General features: G+C 38.4%; 1 protein-coding gene across 1 annotated transcript in view; it reads left to right on the top strand.

The window, feature by feature from the left end:
• The window catches only part of LOC145937414 (uncharacterized), a 192,125-nt gene that overhangs the window by 6,880 nt on the left and 157,863 nt on the right, over positions 1-27,382 (top strand). Inside the window, exon 3 of the mRNA XM_083040432.1 lies at positions 8,837-8,885. Within this exon, the coding sequence (XP_082896558.1) occupies positions 8,837-8,885 (49 nt within the window). The remainder of the gene's footprint in view (positions 1-8,836; positions 8,886-27,382) is intronic.

Raw genomic sequence — 27,382 nt, 5'->3', positions numbered from 1 at the left:
CGGCGCTTCATATTTAAATTCGATTTAATCTGAATCAACACATCATCCTACTAATAATACCCTTCTTATACATGTATACATAAGAGTGATATAGATAAATTAAAATATGTTGCGATTCCTTTTTCTAGATAAGAAAATTAAATGTTCTAAAAAATTGATCTCTTGGAAAGTTTTAAAATTAACTCTTAAACACACAAAATAAATTTTTAACAATCTCTTTTTATTCTACTTTTGCACAAACTGCTGAGATTTGGCATAAATTGCTAAACGTCATATAAATATTTGTGATTTCGATCACGATGCAAAGATATTCGTCATAAATGCTACTCGTTGAAGATATCACCGAGCAGCCCTTGAGGTCGTGAGAACACGAGCAGCGCCTCTTCGGGGCTCGAGGAGGCGCTGTCCAGAATCATTCTCGAAGACTTGTTCCATCAACTTGGCTGACACCTTCTCGCACACAGCTTAACGCGACTTTTTCGTACCGACATTCACGACAACGAAACACCGGGGTAATAGTATGCATGACCGGGCCAATTATCGCTGAGGTCGCTTCCGTGTCCTCGGCGAGGAATTTCGAGATCTTGCGTCAGGTAGATCGTAATTCTCTCTCGTGAGTATATTGCGTTCGCGCACGAACGCTCTTAACTTGACACTTGGTTGAGTAACGATATGCCATGCGCGATCATTACTGTTAACATTTTTCACTTTGACTCGGATCGTTTGTGAAAATAAATTTTCAAACCTTGCCTGTCAGTTTGTTACGCGTTTGTCAAACTATTTCGTAAATTTTCATAATTCACGAATGGCAATTTTTCTAAATCATACACGGAGAGAATTTTCTCTTAGAATTTACCCTGAAAATCATGGTAATCGTGGGACAATATGAGGTTTAGTAAAATTAATCAAACATGTTTTATATTTTATTATGATAGAAATTATTTTTATTGTGATAAATATTAATCAGAGAAATTCTCATAAAATTCTTTCCATACCATATTGTCCCGCACGATTACCATGATTTTCGGGATAAATTCTAAGAGAAAATTCTCTCAGTGTAGATGAAATAAATTATTTGCAAAAAAAATTATGATAATTTTATTTCGACCAATGTTGATATTAAAACGTTAAATATTACTGAGAAGAGAGATGCGCGCACATACACAATCGCACACAGCTATAAGGTTATTATAGATTTACCATTGTTCGCGTGTAACGGTATTCTATCTACACGGCTGGGGGAATATCTGCCGTCCTGCTGCTTATGAATTTGTATCGGTCTGTGTTTTCGGCTCGTTACAAGCGTTACTCTTAAGCACCGCCGATTCCACGAGCGGAATTACAGCAGCACCAATCTGGCATGGCTGCGCGCGGAATAAACGCTCGTCAATGCCAATCATTAAATGCGAATTAATGATCCGACCATTGTGCGCGTTTATGCGTCATTCTATCCGTTCGAGCAATGATTAGTGGCGGATTACGAGGCACCGCGATGTCGGAGATAATGCTCGCGCTCTATTGAACGTTCGCCACCGGCTAATTTAAATTCGAACCGCGAAAAAGGATCCTACCGGTGCTATAATCGAGCCAACAGGATTTGCGAGTGCAGCCGGCACAGCGGAGCCAATTTTCGATTTAATCCAACGACGTGTGTTGCGCGATCTATATCCGCGTTATTATTCAGATATCGGCGCGGGTATTCCGCGCGAATACGAACTCGTTATGCTAAATTATATTTTACGAAATGGGGATATCACATTGTCATATGTTCGATAAACTGGGTTACGCTTCAGATCGGAAAAATTACGAATTTATCCATGAAGAGAGAGAGAGAGCGAGAGAGCACATTACATGTCTGTTTTATTACCGTTTTGGAATTTTGACGGAAAAATCTTATCGATCATTTTGTTCGCTTTATTTTATCTCATCATATTCGTATTATATATAAATTTCATAATGTAAAACAATTCTCTCTTTAAATATCATATTATATTGAAGGAAATAATTATATATTAATCCCGAAATTAAATTTTACACTCATCGTAATTTGAATTTCCCAAAAAACACTCTATTCAAGTTACAAGCTTTCGATCAATCGCAAATTTTCTCTTGAAAAATCACGAAACATGAAAATTGTAAAGCATGACGTGACAGAGAAGGATAGCGACGTTTATTTTGCAAACGAAAAAAAATACAAGAGAGTCTATCTCTCTTTCTCTCCTCTCCCTTTCTCTCCCAATTCGTCTCGATTTATTACAGTGGCACGAAGATGATTTTCGAGAGACGAGTCGAGCTTTCTCGCGGAGAGCTCTCGGAGCTCCGGAGAGATTTATCGCGGAACGTGGATGTTCCGTTAAGGATGCGGGCTAAAAATCAAACGTTAGTCGGATAGGCCTCATCTCTCTCTCCTTCTTTCCCTCTCTTTCTCTATACTGTTTCTTGTTGTACATTTGCGTATATACACAACGCCGGTGTAAGGAGAAGCCGGGGCGAACAGAGTGGCATTGACGACAGCGTGTTCTCACGAGCAACGGTATCGTCGAGGCCGAAAGAAAGGTTGCCTTGTCCTTTCTGCTTTCCTGTTGGCAAGAAGAGGATCCGTATATATCGTGTCCGTATATACGCTAATCGTCATCGGGGATATAGCTCCGGGCTATGACGCCGTACACCGTACTTCTCTTATTGTCCTAATTTCCGGGCCCAACAATCGCGGCGCGTCATTCATCAGCATCTACTTGTAATAAATACCCTCGGGTCAAGATTGTGCGTTTCTGTAACGATGTGGCTATATGTCGACGGACCGAATATATATCACGGCCTCGTCAAAATTCGGCTTCACGCGAGCGCACTCAGCGAGCTAGATGAGCGAAGGAAGAAAAATTGCCCGAAAGGGAGCCGCCATCGACAAAGGTTGACAGTGCCATCTATTTTCTGCGCGAATTAAGTCGCTGAATATTTAATTCTTCGAAACGTAATCATATTCATTTATTACGAGAGATTTATGTAAGTTTTCTGACGTAGTAGCTTATATTATAACTGAAAAGAGAGAATATAAGCAATAATATTGAAACATTAATTTTACATATCAGCGCGACTTCGAATTGCGGTTTGTTTCTTAATGCCCAATTAAATTTCTAATTATAAATTGTATTGAATTATTATAAGTAATACTTTTGACTTGCCAAGTACGTGCAAGCATGCGAACTTTTAAAAGTTAAATTAATGGTTTGAAATATCCGTTAAACATTGCAGCACGTGTTTGGCTCATGGAAAATAATGTTGCTTTGATGAATATTCACAGTTTACGTTGAAGTTTAAGTTTGAAGTTACTGTCGATAAATATAAGACATCTCTCTCGCTCGTTACATGATACTAAAAAGAAAGTTTTCCTCTGAAAGTTCTCCTTTGAAGGAAATGCAATGATTAGTAGTAATGTAATGCGTAGTCGATTATGTGGGAGACTCTTTGTGATCGTAAATCGTAACCCGGTTGCAGTATCGATTGTAAATAACTACAAACATTATGTAACAAAAATATGCGATAGTATCAAAGAAAATATATAATGCATAAGCCAAAATCGCGAGCTCCCATAGCAAAACAAGCGTTTTCCGTATTAATAAAAATAAACGAATAATAAATAATAAATTTCGAGATACCTAAAGTCTGATAATAAGATTAATAAAAAAGAAAATATCAAATCACGGTACACATATTATAAATGTTAAACAATAAGATAATTTGTCAATTATATCAAACATTTTGAAAATTGTTAACAAAGAGATACACAAAGAGCTTATTAAATTTAAAAAAATATAATTTAGGATTAGTTAGATGTTAGATGACACAAAGCATCCGGTCGAAATATACATTCGCAGCTATAAACCGTCGATTTTTCAGTTTTTTTTATAAACCGCAGACTCGGCACATTATATGCTCTTAAAAACGAGAATCGCGTAAACTTTCCCACATTACTCATGAACACGAAATGCAACCGGGATAATCAACAGGGGGTCGTCGCGAGAAAAACGTCCCGTGTAAGAATAATTATAAGCATCTACATCGGGAGAAAGTATCCTGAGAGGGAGGGAGTCCCGGCGAGCGGAGATGACGACGATCAACGGGATGGGGCGGCCGAGCACGACGTACTCCGCGATCGTAAATCCTACCGGTTGTACTAGCGATTTGCGCGAATACGTACGCGGATACGTACATTATGCGCAAAAGGGCCACAGTAAGTCACCTATCTTTAGGAAAGACAGAGAGAGAGAGAGGAGAGAGAGGGTCCTCTCCCTTTTTTTCCTTTTATACCTGCAGTTAGGAAGCGAGAATAATATACGCTCGGCGCACGAGCAAAGCGACCGCACGTGAGGAGATTGAGAAGGAAGATGAGGGAAATCAGGGAGAGAGAAAGAAAGAATAAGAGAGGGGGCCAAGGAAGGAGTCACGTCGCGCTGAGGCCACAGGCTCATTGATCATTTCGATCACTTATGCTAATCTTGTCGGTGAAACTGGTTTGGATGCTATTCGAAGTAATTATTTCACACTTGCAAAGCGGCTGTTATTAGTAGCGAGAGGTTGCTGGACGCAAAAATGCAGGGGACACGAACGCGAAGAAAAGGGGATGCAATAAGGTCCCGGATATAAGCACGAATACGCTCTTTCTCTGCATAGGTCATCCCCCTTCCGTGACTAGAGATCAGTCCTGCCGATACCTCGGTCCCAAACGCGACGGCTTTATGCAAAAACTGATTAACTCATTTATTACGAAACGTGCTTTTGTTGAACCAGTACGAGTATCTTCATCAGAATGTTTTATGGTAATAATTTCGTACGGCTGTATCAAACTTTGGCATCGTATATTTAACTTATAACAGTAAGTTTTTTATGCAACAGAATTTTTTTTACATATCGTACTTTCGCACAAAAAACAATATAATGAATAAAGTCATAGTGTCATAGTGATAATAGATTTGTCAGAGTTGGGGAGGGAGGTGCTAATTACATTGATCTCGTAAATGTACCATCTAAATAATTATATCGTGCAATATGTTTCTGCTTGACTAGAAAGAGTATTATTATGTCGAGTGCTCAGGAAATAGCAACTGTTTCCATGCCATTAGATTAAGGTAGGGCGAAGAATCGAGAATATATATACTATCACAACCAATCACTTTTATGTCTCCCATAGGAAATGAAAGTGAGAGCTTTTTTCATTTTATTCTCTAATGTATAATATTGACTTATTATCACTAACTTTTTATCTTAGTTAGTATAAAATGTTTGGGAACATTGATCAATTTGTCGACAGTTCTTCTTGGTTCAATTATCAAATTTTCTAGGATATATTTTTTTCAAGTCTGCAATGCTAAATTAATCTTGTTCGAATATACGAGATTCGTCGGTTTTTGTTCTCCGGTTATCTCTTTAATCTCTCGTGCCTCTCTTCCAATCATAACACCGAGAATGAGAAGAGAAAGGGTAAGAAAAAAATGTACCGATCAACACCGTGGCCCACGGATGATTTAACGACTCCCTCGAAATTTCGATCGGATCGCAAGGAGGCAAGAGAAACGGTCGACGATGAAGAAGAAACGGAGAAGTTGAAAGATGAGAGTTTATAACGAGCAGTAGCGCATTCGTTGATTTACGGGTCGGTTTCTACGCATGAATCACGCATACTGGAATAAAGAAATAGAGGAGGAATAGTGTGGTCGATTCGAGGAAGAGAGATAATTTTCAGAAATCTCTCAGAGAGAGAACTGTGTAATTGCGCGATGCTGTACCGTAATTAACGCACGTCCGCGAGCTCAATCTCTCAGCAATGAAAAATGACATTTTTAATGGAGATACCCTTTTTATCGCACAAATTAAAATTGATATTTCATATATTATGCAGTTAAATACGTTATATTGCACGTATTTTTAACGCTCGCAATATATTTTAATCATGGGTGACAGTTAAATAAATTATGTAATTATACAAAATTACTGCAAAATCCTGCTTAAGTATAATAACAAAGAAACAGTTTTATATATGTACATATATAATTCTATGATATGTAATAGGATAATTTCTCTCTGCATTTATTCTGCAGACTCCTAAAATGCAAATAAAATTGTCTATTTTTACAGTTATTCATATTTTAGTTATAAACATATATAATATATATAATATTTTCTCATTATATTGTCTTCTTCTTTAGCAAAGAAAGGCTTCTTTTTCAAGCCTCACAGCTTTGCGATTTTTCATGTCGATCCTCGGAGCAAAAGCTCAAGTGTGTTGCAGGCTTTTGTATCTTTCTCTCTCTCGTATATATAGAATTTTGAAACTCCCGGAAAATGGAAAAGAAAAGAAACGGGTTATCATACTGGATATGGCCACGAGTCTCAAACAAAAATATCTGAGAGTGCTAGAAAAAAGAGTTGTAGGCGAGGCACACGATTCTTTTTTATTCCTCTCAGACATTTTTGTTGAAGAGGCTTGCGCAGCAGGTTGTCTGCGAACAGTCCGCTGCTCGATGACAGTCGAGTACGAGAAAGCTGGTTCCCGGAGAACTGGACGTAGCTGCAAACAGTTCCGCTGTTCGATGACAATCGAGTACGGGAAAGCTGTTCCGGTTGCTGTTCCCATCCTGGAACAGCTTTCCCGTACTCGACTGTCTTCGAACAGCGAGGTTGTTCTTTCAGGCAACATGCTGCGCAAGCTTTACGTACGTTGTGTGCGTTCGAGCAGTGGTGCATTTCCACGGGACAAAGCTATCTTCGTGTCTATGCCCATATACGTATTCGTATATATTCGTATTTGTATACAATAGGGCATCATAATACGTAATCCGCCTAACGTATTCGGCTCGGAAATCTGAACATCTCCCACGTTCAAGGCGGTGTATTATTTCTCTCGCACTTGTTCGCACATTCTGCGAAGATGTGTATAAAATCGATGCGTTCGATTTTGTGCATCGCAGCATCACATGAACAAATTCATCTCATTCACTGTAAATTCATAATGCGCAAATTCGCATTAATATACCTGCTTTAATATGAACTAAAACGCAAATGAAAGAATAAAAGATCGAAACGGATCGATTGAATTTATGTAAGAAGTGTTTCACACCAAATATGTTAATTTACCATTAAGATAAAAAAATAATTTAACATTCATTAATACGAGAAAAAGAGAGAAATGTGCAATTGTAATTGATCTACATAAAATTGATTTAGAAATTACAAATATATCAAGATCATAACAAAAAATATCCAAAGTATAATTAATATTTCAAACAATAAATATTGTGCTCAATAAAATTTGTATTCGTCGCTTTAAACAAATATTTAACAAACAAAAAAATTCATAATTTACAAAAACATTTGTTTCAGATAAAGCTTTCTTGTGTACATATAAAGTATATAACAAATAGAAATTTTATATTTATATAAAAATATTAATTATAAATATTTTATTAAATATTTTAAGTATTATCCTTTTCTAAAAAAGGTATTTCATATATAAGATCTCTAGAATCTAGAATATTATATACGTATATATGTATTATATATAATACATATATAACGTAAAACAGGCTACTCTATTATGTGCCAGAATAAGAAAGCAATTACTTTCTGAATAAGTTGAATAACAAATAATAAATTACTTAAATTATGAATGACTTATACCATGGTTATTCGTTGTCACCCGATGCTTCCTCAAGCCTCTTCCTGTCCTGTTTGTTCTTTATTGCTGTTTCATGGCACTCACACGATACTCATTCGCGAAGACACAGTTAATTACGATCGTGCACACATTAATCACCGGAATAAGACGATCGTGTAGTATTTTACATAGCATACTTCCGACGTTAATCGCACCCGTCGTGTATTTTATTTTATATTGTAAGAAATAACGACGCGACCTTGTTGACATACTTGGCGGCATGTCAATGCACTGTATTAGCATGCAGTAGCACACTCCACTACAATTACAGAAGGAGAAGGGAAAGGACAAGGACCGACAGATGACAGTCTTGTATCGCGTATTATCTTTCGAAGTACGATCGTTAAAAATATTAGAAGATATCAAATATGATCATTCTCTACGATTTTTACATAATAATGGTACACATAATTAATTCATATTTGTGACATATTCGGCCGCACAATTTTTCAATACCGAGTGGATCGTAACCTTGTGATTATTTTCTTTTTTTTCGTTGCAATATGAAATAAAGTGCGTGTCGCGTATGCAATTAACGTCGGGAGTGCTATATAAAATGCCACACGATCGTCGTATTCCGGTGATTAATGCGCGCGCAATCGTAATTAATCGTGTTTTCGCAAGTGAGTGCGTAGTGTGAATGCCATGAAAGAGTAATAAAGGACAAACAAGAGGGGAAGATCTGAGGAAGCATATACATGGGTGACGGCAACTTTATGCGGTGAATAATTCATAATTTAATTAATTAATTATTATTAATTGCTCGCTTATACTCGCAATAATCCGTTTTACGTCATGAAATTATTTGTGTTTAATTAATTATATATATAAAATATTTGAGTATTATTTAAGATTTATAAATTTTTAGATTAATTATTTAAGAATTGAGTTTCTATTTTTATATCGTTTATTTTATACAAGAAAGCTTATATCTAAAATAGGTCTTTTTCTAAATGTAATTTCTTTTGTTGTTGTTTTCTTTAAAAGGACGAATATAAAAATTTTATTTGATTTGCATGCGCAGTTATTATTTTGTAATATGTTAATAATTTTGGGCTATATAATTTAGATATTATTTCGCTTTTAATTTTAATATAATTTGGATGTTTTGTTTGTATTTTACAGACCAACGTGTTCTCTGCTGCTGTGTTCCCTGCTGCTGTGCATCGTACCGGTGAGTGTTAAAATTAAATTTTTATTTTAATCATCAGATAACAGATTTGCGAATATTATATTACCGAAATATCAGAATGTAAAAATTTAAGATTAAAAAATAAAAAAGTTATCTCTGTGTTGATCCGCGATAAAAAGTTTTTATATGAATTAATTTATTGTTATAATTTTTTCCAAATTTTTACGTCCTAGAAGAAATAAAATTCTGCAATTTCAATAAATCAATTCTTTGTAATTTTAATAAGATAAGATTAAATCCATGCAAAAATGTATCTCATATATAATCTTAATAATATATATAATCTATTTTTAATTTTCGTTATACATATATCACTTGATAAGAGTATAAATTCAAACTGTCTTTTGATTTCATCTATTATATCGCGATTTATTTCTTAATAACGCACAGAGAATAGCACAGAGAATATGTAAGATATTGATTTGGCCGCATCGTGTATATGATATGTTCGGATCGTGCTGCGTTAATATCGAGCCATCTTTCTAACAAGATTCTGATATTCAAGCGCATCTCTGTGTCTGGTGTCGGATGCAACATAGAGTAAATGTACGAAAATATCTCAGCGGTATGCTCGAGGCATGTTCTACAGCGATCATGTAATATGGTTACATATCACACGTTAAACGTTTACATTCTCACTGCTTGTGTATAATTTACATTTCGAGGGCATAAATTATTGGCAATGCTCTTCTATAGCTTTAGAGACGCGCGAAATTCTTGAAAAGATGTATAATTATTTAAGCAAAACTTCGAATATGGATCCAACTGAATAATTTTTCCTCTAAGATGATATCGAAAATCTAAAAACACGTTATCTGATAGACTCGCCATTTGAATTTCTATGGCGTTAGATCCCGCTAGTCATTGAGTGTTCTAGCTTGGGTGATTCTAGCTTGCGCGATACGAACGGAACTCGGAGCTCGGAATAATATCATTGAAATGCGGCTTATAAATATTGCAAATCGTGAGTTGGCGAAGGGCCTCGACGGAGCCCTTCGCATCCGTGGCTGATCCTGGCACCGATGAACCGCGTTCGCTCCCTTATTCTTCCTTTGCGCTGCATCAGAAATACACCTTCGGCCGAATCACGAAACTCGCACCGCGATGTCCTGTGTGCTGTTTTAGCATGATTCTCGCGTTACCATAAAAAAAATGTTGGTTTATCGAACGGCGAAACAGTAAACTATCACAAATACATATTTAAGTTTTCGGAGAGTAATGTCAAAATTCTAAAAAATATTTCAGAGTTATTTCTGCGTTTGTTAAAGAGTAAAACATGCGATTTCTACTAGAATTGAATCATTAACTTCGTTATGAACGCGTGATGATTGTAAACGTGTAATTCCTAACGGGATCTCGTCGGCTGATAATTATTATTATTACTCGTTCCGCGGATGATCGTGCACAAAAAAGCGAAGTATTAATTTGCCGAGCGGATTTGTGATTCTCTCCCTTCGTTATTCGACCATATAGAAATATCTGCCGGGCGCACCGAGAGAGAGAAAGAGATCGGAAGCCAATTGGAAATCATATAACTACGTCCATTGAGTGCTGGGCACCGCTATGGCCCTGCAATTAAAGCGCGCTCGATTTTAGACGCGTCGATGCGTTTCGATTAAAAGGTAATCGACGCGTAAACGTTAATTCAAGTTTGCCGATCGTAATTCACGCGTGCCCTCGACCGCCTGATAAAATATGATTGAGCAACTAGTAGTTACATGCATGGCGCGTATCAAAGTGGAGAACGAAAAGACGATGCACCAAGCACGTCTCTCGAATCTGTGAATTAAGTTATTCCCGCTAATCGGCTTCCGGGCCGCGCGAGCATGATATATATTCGATCGTAAAGTCCAAGTTCATTCCGCATTCCCGTCTGAGAGAGATTTTCCCTCTACACACCCTCCTATATATGTATAAAGCGGTCTGCTAGCTCGGCCTTTTACGACTCTGTCGCGATGTGACAACGGGGTTAAGAGTCGAGGATGAACTTGAACGCGGCTGGCTACCGTGCGTTAAGATGGACGCGACTTGGGACGACTTTATGCTTGCGGTAAGCCGGTATTAGGTCTTAAGCTGGGATTAGTTCCTTCACGTGCGCCGAAAAGTCACGGAGTTTTCAACGGCAATAACTCGAAAGCGATCTGGAAGCGATCAGAAATTCAATAGTATCCTCATCGTGAATAAGATTTATCGATTCCACGGAAAAAATAGAGCTATTCAAATGTATTACGAAGAGATTATATCATAAAAATGTCTTTATTATCTCTTTTAGATCATTAAAAAAATTTTAAACTTTTTTTATCTCCAATAAATTAAATCTAATAGTTAATTATGTGAATATTTTTGTATTGATTGATCGCATTTGTATATCTAGCCAAAGAGACCAATTGAAATGTTACGATGCAATATAGTGCTTTAAGATGTAATATTTTAAGGATATCTACGTCGATAATGATGAGATAATACGCGATCCGCGTTATTAAAATAGCAAATAATTAATTAGAATCATTATTTTTTTTCATTATATGAGTAGTAAAATATTTACATATTAATTTCACAAATTTGTATTCTCTCTCTATTTCTTTCTCTCTTATGACTTACATTTCTTAGAAATTCATATTTGTTGACATTTTATTAACTCATTGTTCTGCAATTATTAACCGCTGCAACAAATTTATTATAATAGTAATTAATATACACGTAAGCAGCAATAACGGTAAAGGCCTCAATCGCGAGCCTTTGCACGACGACGCTACACAGGCTTCAACATCTTTTGCACTCGAATCTAGAAATGACACGTTTAAAAATCAACACGGTCTTTCCGCGTCAGGAACGGCCATTAATGTCCGTTGTCACAGGATATCAGTCACGCATTCTCTCTCTTTCTTTCGAGCACGTTCGATGTATTAGTATCCTCGGTCTCGTAATTTCCTTACAATATTACCCTACGCCCACCATTTCCTCTGCCGCGCGATCAGACGGTACTTATCTTCCTCATCCTCGTTTATTTTCTTTCGCTCCTCACCTGCCGTTGTCGCCCGTAATCGTCCGGCTTGGTTGCCGATGGTGTCCATGTAGATTTCTATTTAACGGTGTGTCTGGAGCAAGAAAGGGATTTCTCGTGGATAGCTCGTAGCGTTTTTATCGTATTGCAGCAAGAACGTCCTGTGTATATCCGTCCTGCGTTGTGTGTATATCCGTGCGCATAGCGGTATATACACGTCGTTGAATGCACCGTGCAGATGCTTACCGGTTGAAGACCTTCCTTCTCGTCGGAGAGAACGATCTGCTAGGGATGGGTCAATGATCTCTGACATATGATGCCTATTTATGGGCGAATAAGCTAAGATCGATTCTCACCGAAGAGATAGAATACGAGACATCTCAACGTAACAACGGTGGCAATATTCTTATGTCGAAAGTATGGCTTTATGTCATTTTTATTCGACGATATTATATGAAAGAGTCTCTCGCACGTCAAGTTTACGCGCGAAAAACCTAGCAAATCTACATCTAAATTGTATATAAATTTCGAGGGAGCTGAAATATTGTTATTTGCTATTTTCTCTATTTCAATCTATATATATTTTCCTCAGCAATGATATCGGCTATCTGGAATAAATGATAAATGATCCAAAGTGTTTGATAGTAAGCGATTTCCCGTTATGATGAGTGAAAAGTATTATGGGTATATTCGGAGAAACGGTCTATTTTGAGGATCATTATTTCCGGATCGGTTTACCACTATTCATTAACGTCAAGCTTTCCACGTAACCTGAGCCGACGCGTACAAACCGCTGAAGCCGCCAGTTGCGTGTTTACACGCGTAAAGGTACCCGCGGATAATTATTTTTCCTAGACGCATCGTATTAATTACTTTACGATGCCTGTAAAGCCAGTGATCTAAATCAGATTCGGCATTATTACGTCGTAAATGTATGCCAACATGTCAGTGCTAATTAATTACGAAAAAGGGATGATTGTCTTTAACAGTTGTGTGTAATGCGATATAATATAAATTTAACAGGATACGCGAAAAGCAAATGAAACAAAAGCATTGGTTAAATATGGCAGAAAGTAAGAAAGTATTTTAATAAATTATATTTCCAAGTTATAAATATATATTATTAAATTAATAAAAGATATTATATTTCTATAAAGTTCAATTCAATTTAAAAATATCTTCTATTGTTTCGTTCGATTTACGTATAAATAAAAATATAATATACTAGAATTAACACGACACGATTCATATGACATAGAAACTTTTTCGAGAAATTTTTCAAATCGATCTTCTTGGTAAGACATTGAAAAAACATTCTTTTAAAACATCTAAGAAAGGACCATGTTTGACATAATTCGAGCCATTTCTCCTTGCGAGCACGTCGATTCGAGAAAGAATAGTGGCCATCAGGAATCATTTCCCACCGATCCGGTGACTATCGATTCTCGTTCATGTCAAAGATCAGGCGTGGCTATCATGAAAAGAAAGATATCTCGGCCACACCGCGGCCACTAAAACGAAGGTGTTGCTACGGCTGCGGCGGCAACGGCGGCCACAGGGACTTTCACGGCTGCCATAATGGATGAGCGTTCTTAATGATTTTTTCGCCGGCGGAGGCATTCGTCATTGAGTAATGATACGCGTACGAGATAAGAGCCGCCATATGTGCTGGCAAAGAGAAACGAAGGGAAGAGGAGATACTCGTTGCTTCGGGCGTCATAGTAAGAAACAAAAAAACAGTCATCGTATGTAGAATGCGTTTGAAAAAATGCGAATCAGTAGCAGAAGCGTATTCCTTGACAAAATTTTGAATCTTGCGTGACGAAAATTAATTGCAAACTTAATTACAGAATATTTACGGAGATGTAATTGCGCGCTAAAAAAATTATTACAAAATATCAAAAATTTGAGAAAAAAAATGTATATATAATTATATATATTTTAGATATATATAATATTATATATTATATATATTTATAATATATATTATATATATGTAATTAAATTTACATAAATTTTAATTTAATTTTTTAAAAACCATCGACAACTAACAATAAGAGATGATCTTTTAAATGCTAAGAAAATTTATAATGGCTGATAATCTTTGTCGAGTGGATTCTTTTTAAATAGAGTTTCCCCCCACTTTATTTATTTTGTACAAAGACAATGTATCTTCTACAAGCCGCTGACGTTCAAAGACTTCGTTCTGAGACAAGCAAGTTTTTGCCTTTTGTCATATTTCATTAAGCCTCTCGAGGCGAGCACGTCGCAAAGCATGGGCAAAATAAACGAGGAAAACAGGCGAAAGGGAGAAAAAAAAAAGGAAAGAGTCGAGGAGATAGATGCAAGTCGGACCGCTCGACGCTTCGGGCGTCTTCGCTTGAGGAAAAGCATTCGTTGCACACAGCGCCAGTTCAGTTTTCATGTTGACAGTTTATTTCGAGAAATATAGTGGAGAAGAAGGCTTTGTCACTTATGCTCGCGAGTGCGTTCCGCGTGCGCGAGCCGCGCATAACTACGCATTAATTAATAATCGCGAGGCTATGCGGCAACAAGCAATTTTACCATACATTCGCGTCTCCCTCCGCGAGATACGACCGTCGTCCCGTTTTGTCGTCGATAAAAATCGCCGAATCTTATCTGCGCTCTCCTCTGTGCTTCTAATCGCTTTACATGGCTTGTTCCATCGTCGGAATGCTGTAGTACTTCGCGATTGAGAGAAAAAAACCAGAGAATAATTTTAGACGATAAGTACGTCAAGTGTCGTGAGGCACTCTCGGTCAAGACTCGCAGACAGTAAATATTTGCGTTGTATCCAGTTGAATTGATCAAGTAAGAGTGTATCTACTACTAAGTATATTTGAATATATCTTAAGACTAATAAATATCATAGAGATAGAAGCATGGAAAGAGATTTTCTTCCTTTGAAGATGCAAGGATGACATTCTTTTAAAATGAATTTCTAATATTTTCTGACCCTAACACTTATTATTTGATAAAAATTACATTTATCGGGGAAATATTATTAACCTTTTACATAATTTTATTGGCATACACATTATTCCAGTATGGCTATTAAAATCAGGCATTAATTGCAATAATATTATAACATCAGTATAATTTACAGACTTTATCAATCAGAAATATTATTAGTACAAGTAAATAACGTCGAATTAAGTAACGTTAAATTAATGTCTTGTATTCGACGACGTGAATAGCCGTGCTGGATATTCCGGGTCGCCGAGCGGTTTTGCAATTATTATTAATTATATCATGTGCGCGAGCATGAAATACCTTCCTATATCGTCAACACGTCTATAATAATGACTACTTAAGCACCTAGGACGCCGAGAGCGATGATTACCGGTGTGGAAGGTCTCTCATCGGAGATATGTCGATAAATTAATCGTACACGCGTGTATATCAATTAAGTATAGAATTGACGAATCATTAATTAATTCGCGATGTATTAACGTTGCATTCCTCGTTCTTTCTCTTCTCTAGAGACGTTCTCATGTCTCCGAAAATTTTTTTATGAATACTTGTCACGAAGGGAAATGCAAAAAACTTGGCCAATCATTGATTCTTATAATAAAGGCGATAATTTACGATTTGCTTTGGTAAAATTTTTCAACCGACACGCAGATCAGTTTATTCTCGCCGTCGACAAGAAGCATCATCGCGAAATCTAATCGAGAAAAAGAGAGAAAGAGAGAGAGAAGGAGAGACATTGAAGAGAGAGGCTATTTGCTGATTGGTCATTGAAATATCGCCGACTGAACTTGAAATGGTACGCGAAAAACTTTGGAATTCAGCTTGCGCGCGCACACAAAGAACCTCGGAGTTAGAAACCGTTGATCACGTGGCATTTCATATTAATCCGCGGATATGTCACACACGTGACTGTAATCTTGTCGCGAAAACGACGCGAGTATTGTGTCGTCGGCGGACCAGAGAAATAAATGCATTGAGGAATATCTCGCGTTTGAAGCATCCGCGCCTTTTCAGACGACCTCTTCAGTGACGGATAATCAAGGACGTGATTCTCGGCGTTTCTCGCTTCAGCGGAATTCTATGCGACGGGTTTAAGCCATTTCGGGTAGGTATATGCGAAACGATTGCGTGATGCAAGGTATTAGACCTCGTCACCGCTCGTTATCCAGAGGAACGCCCATTTGAATACAAAGTTAGATTGAATGCAAGAAATACAAAGTCGCAAAGTTAGTTGCATTGTCATGGATTCTACTTTAATTCTATTAGTAAAAATTGCCATGTGCAAAACTTTGCAAATATTTAAAGCTAAACGTTTACCTTTTTATCAATTTCATATGTAATGTCAACGCGTTCTTTATTAATATTTAAATTGACGAATGCAAATAGATATAAACTAATATTTATTATAAATTTGAATTGGCATTTATTCTATACGTATAACGCAGCAATGGTTAACTGTTGGAAATTATCTCGTCGAACTGTGTAAAGACGGAACAAGGGATCCGATTGGATGTACGTTGATTGAGTACCGAAGACGGCATTGTTGTCACTGTGTGCAGAACTTTCAGACACCAGTTTCGCGAAACTAGTTCAAGAACTTTGGGGCGCGAGAAGTACAACTCGAAAGCGTACAAAAGGCTGGAACTAGTAATACAATCCTATCTTGTGCTTCGCCTTAATTATATGACACACACGACGACGCTCTTAAGTGACAATTGAATTGTCAAAGTCTTCGACGCCCTTTTCGCGATTGAATACTAAAACGAAATCCGACAAGAGTATGTTCTATTGAATCGATCGAAGAGATGAGGCTTTACTCAATTATTTTTTTTTTTTTTCCTTTTCTCAATTTTACTCTTATTGTTAGATACATCGCGATGAAATGCCACAAGTGTGCGCGTTCTATGATGTCACTCCTTACAACATCTTACCACAATGCAACAAGATGCGATAATACCTCTTGTGTTTGTTAATTGGACATTGAAGCATCTTTATCGTAGGCGTTTCACTTCTATGACTAGGTAACTTTAGGTACTAATATACTAGCAAGCGCGAAACCACCCACATTTAGAGAGAAACGAAATTCTTCACTACATAGTCGGTTCGTAAGCGTGCAGATTTTAAGTTATTATTTCTTCTCTCTCTCTGTCTATCTCCGGATTCATCGATCAAGAAAGCACCGTAAAAGATCTTCCTGCTTTGTCCCGCCTTTGAAGGTGCAGCTGGTCCGCGCTAAGTTATCGAACGATTCAATATCTCGCTGATACCTTGCCTAAGCCGGCTCTAATCGTAATCACGCGTGAGCGTCCGAGGGAACCGTCGAGCCATCGTCACTGAAGCTAATTGAAAACGCGAAGACCTCAAGCCGCCGTCTATTATCCTCGCAAGATCACATTAAAGGATATTTCACGATCAGCTACGCGCGATGCAGGGATTAAAATGTGCGAAGCGAAACGTCATAATATATAAGCGGGAGAGAAGCCTTATCGTTTGTGATCGCCAGCTCCGGTCTCACAATTAATATTTAGGTTAATAATGAGGCTGCAGCATTCTCCGACATTTTATTATCATTATTATTTATTGTTAATTCGCCTCCTCCTGAGCCATGCCTGCCATGGATGGTAATATATATAGGATATTTAGTTCAAATAAAAAATATAAATAATGCGATTGTTTTCGACTTATAATTAATAAAAAAAAAAAATATAACTATCTTCTCATCATAAATTATATAAATCATATATTTTAATCTTGAGAGGGATATCGATATATTTTTTAAATATATTTTATTATTAGTATCAATATCGCGAATAATAGCGTGGAAATGGCAATGGTTCATCTTTGCCCTCGTGGATAAAAATGCGTTTTGTGCAAGTATAACAGTTATTCCTTCAGAAGGAGAGTTAGTAGAGGATAAGCTGCGTAGACGACGCGCGGTTACAATGGATACGTCGTTGTACCTTCTTCCTTGAGCGCGGGACAATGAAATGTCACAAAGGCCGAGATTAACAATATTCTACAAAAGCCGGACATGGCTAAAAAGAAAAGTCACTTTACTTCGCATACTCGTTTTCTCACTCGTCGCAGGCCTGATCTCTCCTGAGGATTAGAGGAATGGGATTATCATTCTTTTAAAAAAATTTCGACAGAATTTTAATTTTATATTATATATGTCATATAATAATTTAAAAAGTAATAAATAATTGAAGATGAATGGAAGATTTTCTCTCTTGCGAAATATAAACTGACAGTCGGGCAACAAGAATCAGAGTTGAATGCAAATCATTCGGCGTCGCTGCCTTCCTTTTGACCGCCATATAACAACGGGCGCATTGTTCTTCTCGAGGTGTTATTACCATCCATGGCAGGCATGGCTCAGGAGGAGGCGAATTAACAATAAATAATAATGATAATAAAATGTCGGAGAATGCTGCAGCCTCATTATTAACCTAAGTATTGATTGTGAGACCGGAGCTGGCGATCACAAACGATAAGGCTTCTCTCCCGCTTATTTCTTCCTGGAAGGGCCCTCTCGTATCTCGCGCGCGGGCTATTTCCTCATGATATTCCCTTAGGGCCCTGCCGGGTCCAGCCACCCAACGGTGGCTCGGACAAGACCGAAATCTCGATTCCTCTACGTCAAGCCGCGCAGTCGGGGTTAACGTGGCGACCTGCCGCCACCTTTCTTCGGCTTTATTAATACTCGGTAGGTGGCCACCGGGACAATAATCGCTCGTGATTACCGTCGAAGACCTTAGAAATAATGCCGCATTATAGTGATATATAACGAAAAAGAATCCGGTAATATTCTAAGGAAACGGGAATGTAATTTTCGGTTATAGCGTCGAGGAACAACGGGGAGACACACGAGAGATTTTCAATGGCAAACAAAATTTCTCGTCGAACGGATATGTCATAAAATGTTTAATACTGAGTTTAATGTCGCGACAAGAGCAAAACCCACAAAAATTTAATATTATATTATTATTAATTTACTATTATATTATTATTATATTATTATTAGTCGTTTCGTTATTTAAAGCAAGCAAGCATTATTAGACAGCATAATATATATATTTATATTTTATTGTTATTAAATTCATTGTTAGTGAAAGGTTAATTGGACGGAATATAGATTGTTTCTTCGTGCATGATTAGGGTGTAATTGTGGAGAATAAGAGAATCGCAATAATAGGCGATTCTAACGATCGATTTTTCACGCTGTCGGATCGCGAACGCTCTCTTCTCATGTGCAACAAAGCGTGCAAATGTTTGGTCCAGCCCAATGTTTCGGTAGCTTCCTTTTCGGACGTCGTCATGCGCCTTTCTTTCGCAAATTCCCTTCCCCCGAGGTAGCCAGAAATAAGAAAGTGCGTTGGACTGAGCGAAACGACACGGGAGAACAAATTCGTACTCGTATCTGCGTAGGATGGAATGAAAGGAAGAAGGAAAGAAAGAGCGCAGCAAAGACTTGCGGGAAGAGAAGAAGAAGAAGAAGACGAATAAAAAAAAGGGATGAAAAAGGCATTCGAATGAGAGGCCCCGAAAGAAACCAATTGGAGTCGAAGGGTTTAAAAAAGAAGGACGCGTCGAGGAAGAACGGGCTGATAGAAAAGAAAGAGCGGCGGAGGAAGAGGTGATAAATAGGAATGAGGATTGCTTGGCAAAGTGCGAATGGCCCGCGAGCGAGAATATACATAGATGGTCGGATGGATGGATGGACCGGCAGCAGCGTGTATGAACGGATGGACAAACAGACAGGCATCTCGCATGCCGCCGTTGTTGCATTACATTGGACGAAATTCGAATGTATTCAACGCCAAGATAAAATTCCTCTCCCTTTATCTCTCTCTTTCTTTTTCGGTAATCCTCCCATCTGTATTTTATAATACTGCACTTGTCTTTTCATATATATGCATCTTCTCCTCGTCATTCGACGTTTTCGAACCACGAGGGATTTATTTATACGAAACATTTATTTCAATTGTAATATATATATATTTAAAAAAACGGTGAATTTTAATTCGAGACAAAAATCAGTATTTTCTTATCTATTTTTATTAAATATTTATCCTTTTACGAGTATTTGTGCTTAAAAGAATTTTTTGACTCGTATTACTTATAAAATATAATAAACCACTTCAGATAGCTTTTGTTCGTACTTATCACATTGAAAAAGGATAATGTTATAAATAATATAATTATACGTTATTTTAAATCCTTGAACAAGACGATTGCCTATTAAAAATGCATTTAAAAACTTGTATTAACCTTTGCGAGAGATGGAGTATGTGTTATATTTAAACATCCACGCAGCTTCTCGCAACAAATACGGGACATTAATAATACGCGGACGTCTTACTTGTCGCGTGAACGCGAGGCACCGGCGAAATATCACGCCGCGGGCAATCTGCATACATTTTAGGCGTCCACACCCGAGTTGTCAGAGGCGGTACGCGCCAATGTACCCCGAGTAAATCGGCGGCCATTCAGTACCACGCGAGGGGCCCCGATGGCCGACATAATCGATTCCTTTATTCGTGCGTGCGGGAAACAAATGGCCGACGCCATTCAGACACAAAATAGTCCGTGGCCGCAAAATGGCTTCTCCTCCTTCTCGACAGGCGCAACTGTCGGGAAATATTAAAATTATGTAAAACGCGGAAGGGAACCACCTCGCGCATTGGCATCACGCAAAACGAGGCTTGGGTGAAAGAGGTGAGAAGAGGAGAGAATAGGAGGGAGCGAAAGGACCTTCAAAATTGCTTCGTTACCTTAACGAAGCGACTTTTCAACCTTGACATCATTAGCCGATTGTTCGTCTAAATCCTTAGCCGGGTACTCGCTCGGGTATTTATCTTCCTGGCGTAAGATGTATCGGTCGACCGAGCCGTATAGGAGGCCTCGCGTCTATCATCTGATGCCGCGACAGAGAGATAGATAGAGGCGGGGAAGACGGGAGAAAGAAGCTACCGGTGAGAGAAAGAGAAGAATTTCTCGAATAGAAATGGACGGAATTCCCTCCATCACCCCTCCAGTTCCTTCATCGAACCGAGATTCTGTGGATGCGCTTTCGCTCACCGGAGCGAGATATAACCGCGAGCGTTGATTGGTAAAACGAATAATCGAGTGCGAGTCCGGGCAATAAGAGACGTATTTATATCTCTCAGGGACGAACGAGAAGACGAACGAGAAGACCGACAGACAGACAGACTGACGGACGAACGGAGCCGGAGAAGACCACGCCACGGGTACTAATGAATCCCGATTGTTCCCCGTGAATCGAATTGTTAATGAATTATGTCGTTATGTGCGCATCTCTGTTCTCTCTGAACGATATACGCATGTACTCTCTCTCTCTTACTCTCTTACTCGCGTTACTTGTGTATGAGAACGCGTCTCTCGTATCAGTCTCTGTCGGCTGCCTCTCAATTCTTGACCATGCTTTACTTTGCTTGCCCCCCTACTTTCCTACAAAATCGACTCGCTCAAAACAATGCATTGAAATCTTGCCAATTGTGAATAATATCTACTCGGCGATAGATGCGTTATATGTATACAGGGTGTCCCCGAACTCGCGGATCAACTCTCGTGGGTAGATTCCTGGGATCATTTGGAGACGATTTTTCCTCAGCGAAAATGTCGAGGTACCAATAATTTTCGAGTTATAAGCGATTGAAAATAAAGGGTTTTTCACAAACTAACCTTGTGGAAATAAAATATTAACAAAATCACATTCTTCAGTTAATTTCAGATAGAGTTTACTTTAATAAAATTTTAATATAAGGCTGTTACAAAGATACATGATGACAAAAATTGGGAACATGCAAAAAATGATGACCTCCATCGACATTTTCGCTGAGGAAAAATCGTTTCCAAATGATCCCAGGAATCTACCCACGAGAGTTGATCCGCGAATTCGGGGACACCCTGTATACGCATATATACAGGTTCTGAATTTGCTTCGCGATTCAAATGAATCATATCACACGAAAGACTTTGCTGATTTAATAAATTTTAAAAGCTATTAAAAAAATATATACATATATATAAAATATATAATATACAAAATAAAATATATATTTAATATTTAAAAAAAAGTTACGGCACAAGCGTTTAACAACTCTAACATCATCGGAGCTTCCAGCGAATAATTCATTACGAGCCGCCATTAAAATGCGAAGCTAATTAATGACGACCATCGCGATGCACATTAATTCTCGCAGGAAGCAAACCTGTGAAAAGCCGTTCGTGAAACTTGCGGTTCGCAATTTAGAAGCGGTTTACAATGGGAATCGAGCTCCGCTAGAGTCATCGTCACAAATTGCGAAAGACGGGATAGTATTTCTCTTAGCGAATAAATTCGTCGTGACTCACGCGGGAGTACACGGAGATAGTTTATAATTTAAAGAAAGAGAAAGAGATGTAGAAGCTCGAGATCTCGTCTTTTAGCCGGAAAGTGGAGCTATTTTCTGCAAGACAAAGCAATTTTTTTTAATTTTTCTATCGAAAAAAATACATACTTGAAATATTTATTTCAAATGCACAAAAATATATTTTTTTTTTAATTTCAAATACTGTATTCATTTTTTTTAGATTTCTTGCAACATTAATTTATTTTAAATTTCCCATTTGATACGAGCTTTTAATCTCTTCTTCCGTATACGTGTCTTAATTACTATTGTCTCGACTCTTTATAAAGAGTATGGACGTGCATGTGCAGAGGAGCGCGTGACAAAAAATTACAAGCCGGTGACCCCTCGCGATTGGGACACGCCGTTAATTAGGCAGGCAGCCGTGAGGCCGCTTTGAATGGTCGGACGCGAAAGGCGGGTAAACGAAGAAGCGAACGGGCAAAAGGACAAGAGAAAAGTGATAAAGAACGTAAGAAAGGCGCGCGAGCGAGAGGTCCTGCGAAGGGAAAAAGGGCGGTCGTCCGGGAAGCGAGTTTTGTACAAGGGGCGGCCGTAGGGCCCCGGCCACAATCGATGGACGTACGGGTCCGTTTCGGGCAGTTACCATAAACCATAAATAACTGGACGGGGGCATAAAAGTGCACGTCTACCCTCTCATTAATTTGATTAAAAAGGCTGTAAATTAGCAATTTCGCTAATTGCGACGTCACGGTTTCTTTCGTCCGCCGCTTTCGATATAACGTACGAAGCGATGGAAAGAAAGGAAGATGGGGTAGGCAAGAAAGAACGGCGGCGAGAAGAGTGAAAAGGATTGAAATCGAGGATGAGAAGAAGGGGGAGGAGCGCGGAAGAGATAAGAAGAGCGGAAGAATTACGGAAACGATAATGAAACGCCGAAAATAAGGATACCGCATCGTTGGTCATAAGTCAAAAATATTATGCAATAGTGGATCTTTTTACGCGCATTTCGTTAGAAAAGAGAAACGTATTGTTGGTGCTATTAGTGGTGCATAAAATCTCGTCTATATATGCTTGCACATCGCGAACAAATAGGAATCTTGCAGGTGACAACGGTATAATCCGCTTTGGAATTTCTCAGATATTAACGTAATAACGTCAGCACCGAAAGCTGGCGTTGAAAATTAAACCTGGGGCGTTAGTGAAATATCGAGCGAAATATACATATAGTACTAGCCTGCGTCGGGTGGAAACAGCGGGAGGGCAAAGGTCCGGATATGTACGAGAGCAGGTGATCACGCCTACACCTGCGTACCGACGACGTTTCATACGCACACGCTATCGCTCGGAATAAAAGAATGCGTGTGTGCTCTATCTGAGTGCGTGAATACGCGTTTAGGACCCGCACTTTCGACTCTCGCCTGTGTGAGAATAGTTAATACGTGCCTGCCATCGTGTTTCCCTCTCTCATGTCGCTGAGAAACAAACTAGACATATTTCAAAGGTTCACAGGTTCACGAAAATGTACACTGAGAAAATTTTAGAATTTACCCTGAAAATCATGGAGAATTTCTCTTTATCACAATAATTTATTGTTCTGATTCTTCTCTTATTCTCTGATTAATATTTATCACAATAAAAAATAATAATATCTATCACAATAAAATATAAAACCTGTTTGATTAGTTTTACTAAACTGCATAGTAAAATTGATCAAACATATTATATATTTTATTGTAATAGATATTATTTTTATCGTGATAAATATTAATCAGAGAAATTCTCATAAAATTCTTTCCATACCATATTGTCCCACAATTACCATGATTTTCAGGGTAAATTCTAAGAAAAAATTCTCTTTGTGTATAATAAAGTAATTTATCGTTTCTTAGTTATTATGATTCAAAGAGAAAAAAAAATTATTTAATAATAACAGTGCAGCGTTATTATTTCATCGCGAATTAATTTTCATAAGCGACTCGTGATTAAAATTTGACAATATTGTGCGATTAATATGTACGACTTGCATAATTGCACGAGGCTAATAGAATGTAACAGTTGATGTTTTTTATTTTTATTACGGCTAATTATGCATATTAAACGGTCGTTATATCCAACACCGGTTCTTTTAATTTATCGTTGCTTTTTTTTTTTCACCGCGAGGCGTAAGTTTAGTCCATTAAAAGTAATTTTTTTTCGACCCGCGACCGCACGTAGCAGTACTTTTATTTACATACAATTTGTGCGATAGGAGTATTAAAAAATCTCGCACGTACATATGAACACGCGCGATACCCCTTCGAGAAAATTTATACGCGTAAAAATTCCGTATTACGAGCGCAGTAGCAAGCGAAGCGACGCGGGAGATAAAAGTTAAAGGACCGTGCGCGGATATACACTCGCGAGGGAAGCAAACCGGTTTCAAGACGATAACAACAATTTCACGGCCATCGATGAAAATTGTGCGAAAGAAAAATGCCGTACGGTCGTAAAAGATGTAAAGATCTCAAGAGGAGAGGATGTCGCGAAGAGAGGCTCGCTCATAGAGTATCGTCTTTGAAATCGTCTTAGTCTCTTCTGCGGATTCCTTTTTATATTCCCTGTCGTCCTTTGCTCCCGGAGAAGAATTTCTTCCTCGCGTATAACGTTAGGAAATCGCATTGATATAATAATTAATTAGTACGATAATTAATTAGTATGGCTATATTTCTCTCAAACGCATACATGGCAGATTGCGTACTTCAGAAAGGAGAGAAATATAATGTCGAGAATGGAGAGAGAAAGAGAGCGAGTTAAATTCCGAATTGACGATAGGAATATTTTCTCGCTCCGATATCGAGGGGTGGGAGAAGGAAAAAGGGAAAAATCAGGGCGAGCGCGTATTTATAGGGTTACTTTGTCAGGGTTATTCCAGTTCCATCCGACAGAGAGAGAAAGAGAGAAAAGAGAGAGTGCTGAATTGGTACCGTCGTCATCTCTTGCCCCGTCGCGATCTTTTATCAAAAGCTTCTCTCCCGCGCGCATACTTTAACTATATTTTTTCCTCGCATCCACTTAAGATTTTTTAAAGCGTCGTCGCATTACTCTATGAAATATGACGTTATTTAGAAAGCGGGTGTAAAAGCGACTTATTTCATTCGTGTAATAAACGCCGCGCGTGGATAGACCCGTCGAAAGGTATAACGGATTATTGTACTCCGACAATTCTCTGCAGATGTCTAATGGTACGGCGAGAAATCTTGAACGCTGTGTGTCATTTAACTCTTCAACTTCCGGTGTCATCTACTACAAGATGATTGGAATTTATGTATATAGTACGTGCGAGCACATTCACGGTGCTTTTATAACAATCTATTTATATTTCAAGACTTTTAAAAAATTTATTTAACGAAAAAATAGAAAAAAGTTTATATTTTCCAATAATTGTTTGTAGTTATACTTCCGCAACTTTTCTGGAGAAAAAAACATTCGTTGTTTGCTGTAAATTTTGTTTATAAATTTTCTTCGAATTCTTTTATTTTGTCAGGAAAAAGACTAAATTAATGTTATTTGCGAGAAAAATCGTGGAGAAAGAACACATTTGAGAGGTATAAGGCGTAATAGTTCTCGACCTAGCTCATCTATCGAGCACCGGGACAAGAAAGAAATAAGTAAATAGCTAAGGAGAGCACAGACAGAGAGCGAAGCAAGGGAAAGTCGAGGAAAAGAGCAAGAGAGCGCGAGAAAAAAAAGATAGACTGAACTATAACATCTCTCCGCCGCGCTTTTCATCGTCGTCGTCGCGTTTTTCTTCTTTATCGTCTTCTTCTTCGTCGTCGTCGCCGTCGCCTTCATCGTCATTCGAGTAGAAGACGGAGACATCAAAGAAGGCGGCATATCCGTTCACACTCGGCGCACTCATATATGTTCCCTCCTGTTCCTGGGTTGTCCGTCCGTGGATTGTATCGTTGCATCGGTATGCGTGCGCACGTTCGTGGACACGTGCGTACGTATACGTACACACTTTCGTTCCGCGGAGAGGATATGGGTAACCCCGGTCGGCTGCAGGTCCGCGAATAACACGTGACGACCATAATGCAGCTGAAGGCGTCTTAATAAAATGAACTTGTCATTCCGAAACAGCTAACCAGCCTTCGGTCCAACCACCTCTATCTCTCGCCGCCAGGCCTCCAAAGTCTTCCCCCTTCGTCATCTCTCTCCTTCTCGTGAACCCTACTCAAAGTCTTTCCAGCTTCCTCCGTCCCGAGTCTCTTCTTCCACGCCCTCCAGCTGTATTTATACCTCGTTAAATTAGCGCCAATCGTTGATCCGCTATGCGAGGAGGTAGTGTTCGTCCTGTTCGTTTTCCTTATCCCCCGTGATGTCCTCGGCGACACTTTGTCGCGTTTCGCGTGTCCCATCTCGTCACAGATAGTGTCATCGTATAGACATGGTAAACGGCACTTGAAATTGCCATCTATCTTTGAGACGTTGTCGCAACGCGTAACATTCTTAATCAATCACGATTTAAATGACTAATGAAACATAATTGGATTAACTAGAATAAAAATAATAAATTTTTACGGGAGTTTTAGATTAAAAAACAAATTTTCCGACGAAGAAGACTGCAATTTATTTTATCTAATATAAAAATTGAAAAATAAATGAATTAAATTATAATTGTCTATTCGACTACATCGGAAAGCGTATTAGCATATTATCAAAATTATAACAATTCATTGCTGATAAAAATCGAGATAGATCGCTTCTTGATGCTCGCGAAATTTACACGCACGTGAAAAATTTAAATCGCACATAAATCACAAGTTATAAGGTCCATAAACCAAACAGGATGGGGAAGAGAAAGGGTAGAAAAAGTGATAGATATAGCGGTAGAGTTGCGGAGAAAGGGCAGCCACCCAGAAAAGGGCAGCGAAGTGCTTGAAATGAAAGAGCGAATGGAGATGCGCCTAGGTAAGCGCGCGCAAGAGACACGTAAAGGCATTCATCTCATTCAAAGTAGCTTTAAGCCTCGATCAGATAACTAAGAATGTACACTCTTCTCGCCGTCCAGTCGACGTCTTCTCTCTTTCTGCGCACCGGCTTCTCTCCTTTTCTCACTCTTGTCG

This window comes from Prenolepis imparis, unplaced genomic scaffold (assembly GCF_030444845.1).
Source record: "Prenolepis imparis isolate NDT839.2.m4 unplaced genomic scaffold, iyPreImpa1.0 SCAF_6, whole genome shotgun sequence".
Classification (NCBI taxonomy): domain Eukaryota; kingdom Metazoa; phylum Arthropoda; class Insecta; order Hymenoptera; family Formicidae; genus Prenolepis; species Prenolepis imparis.
Note: the sequence above shows the minus strand (reverse complement) of the source record. Positions and strands in the feature narration are given on the sequence as shown.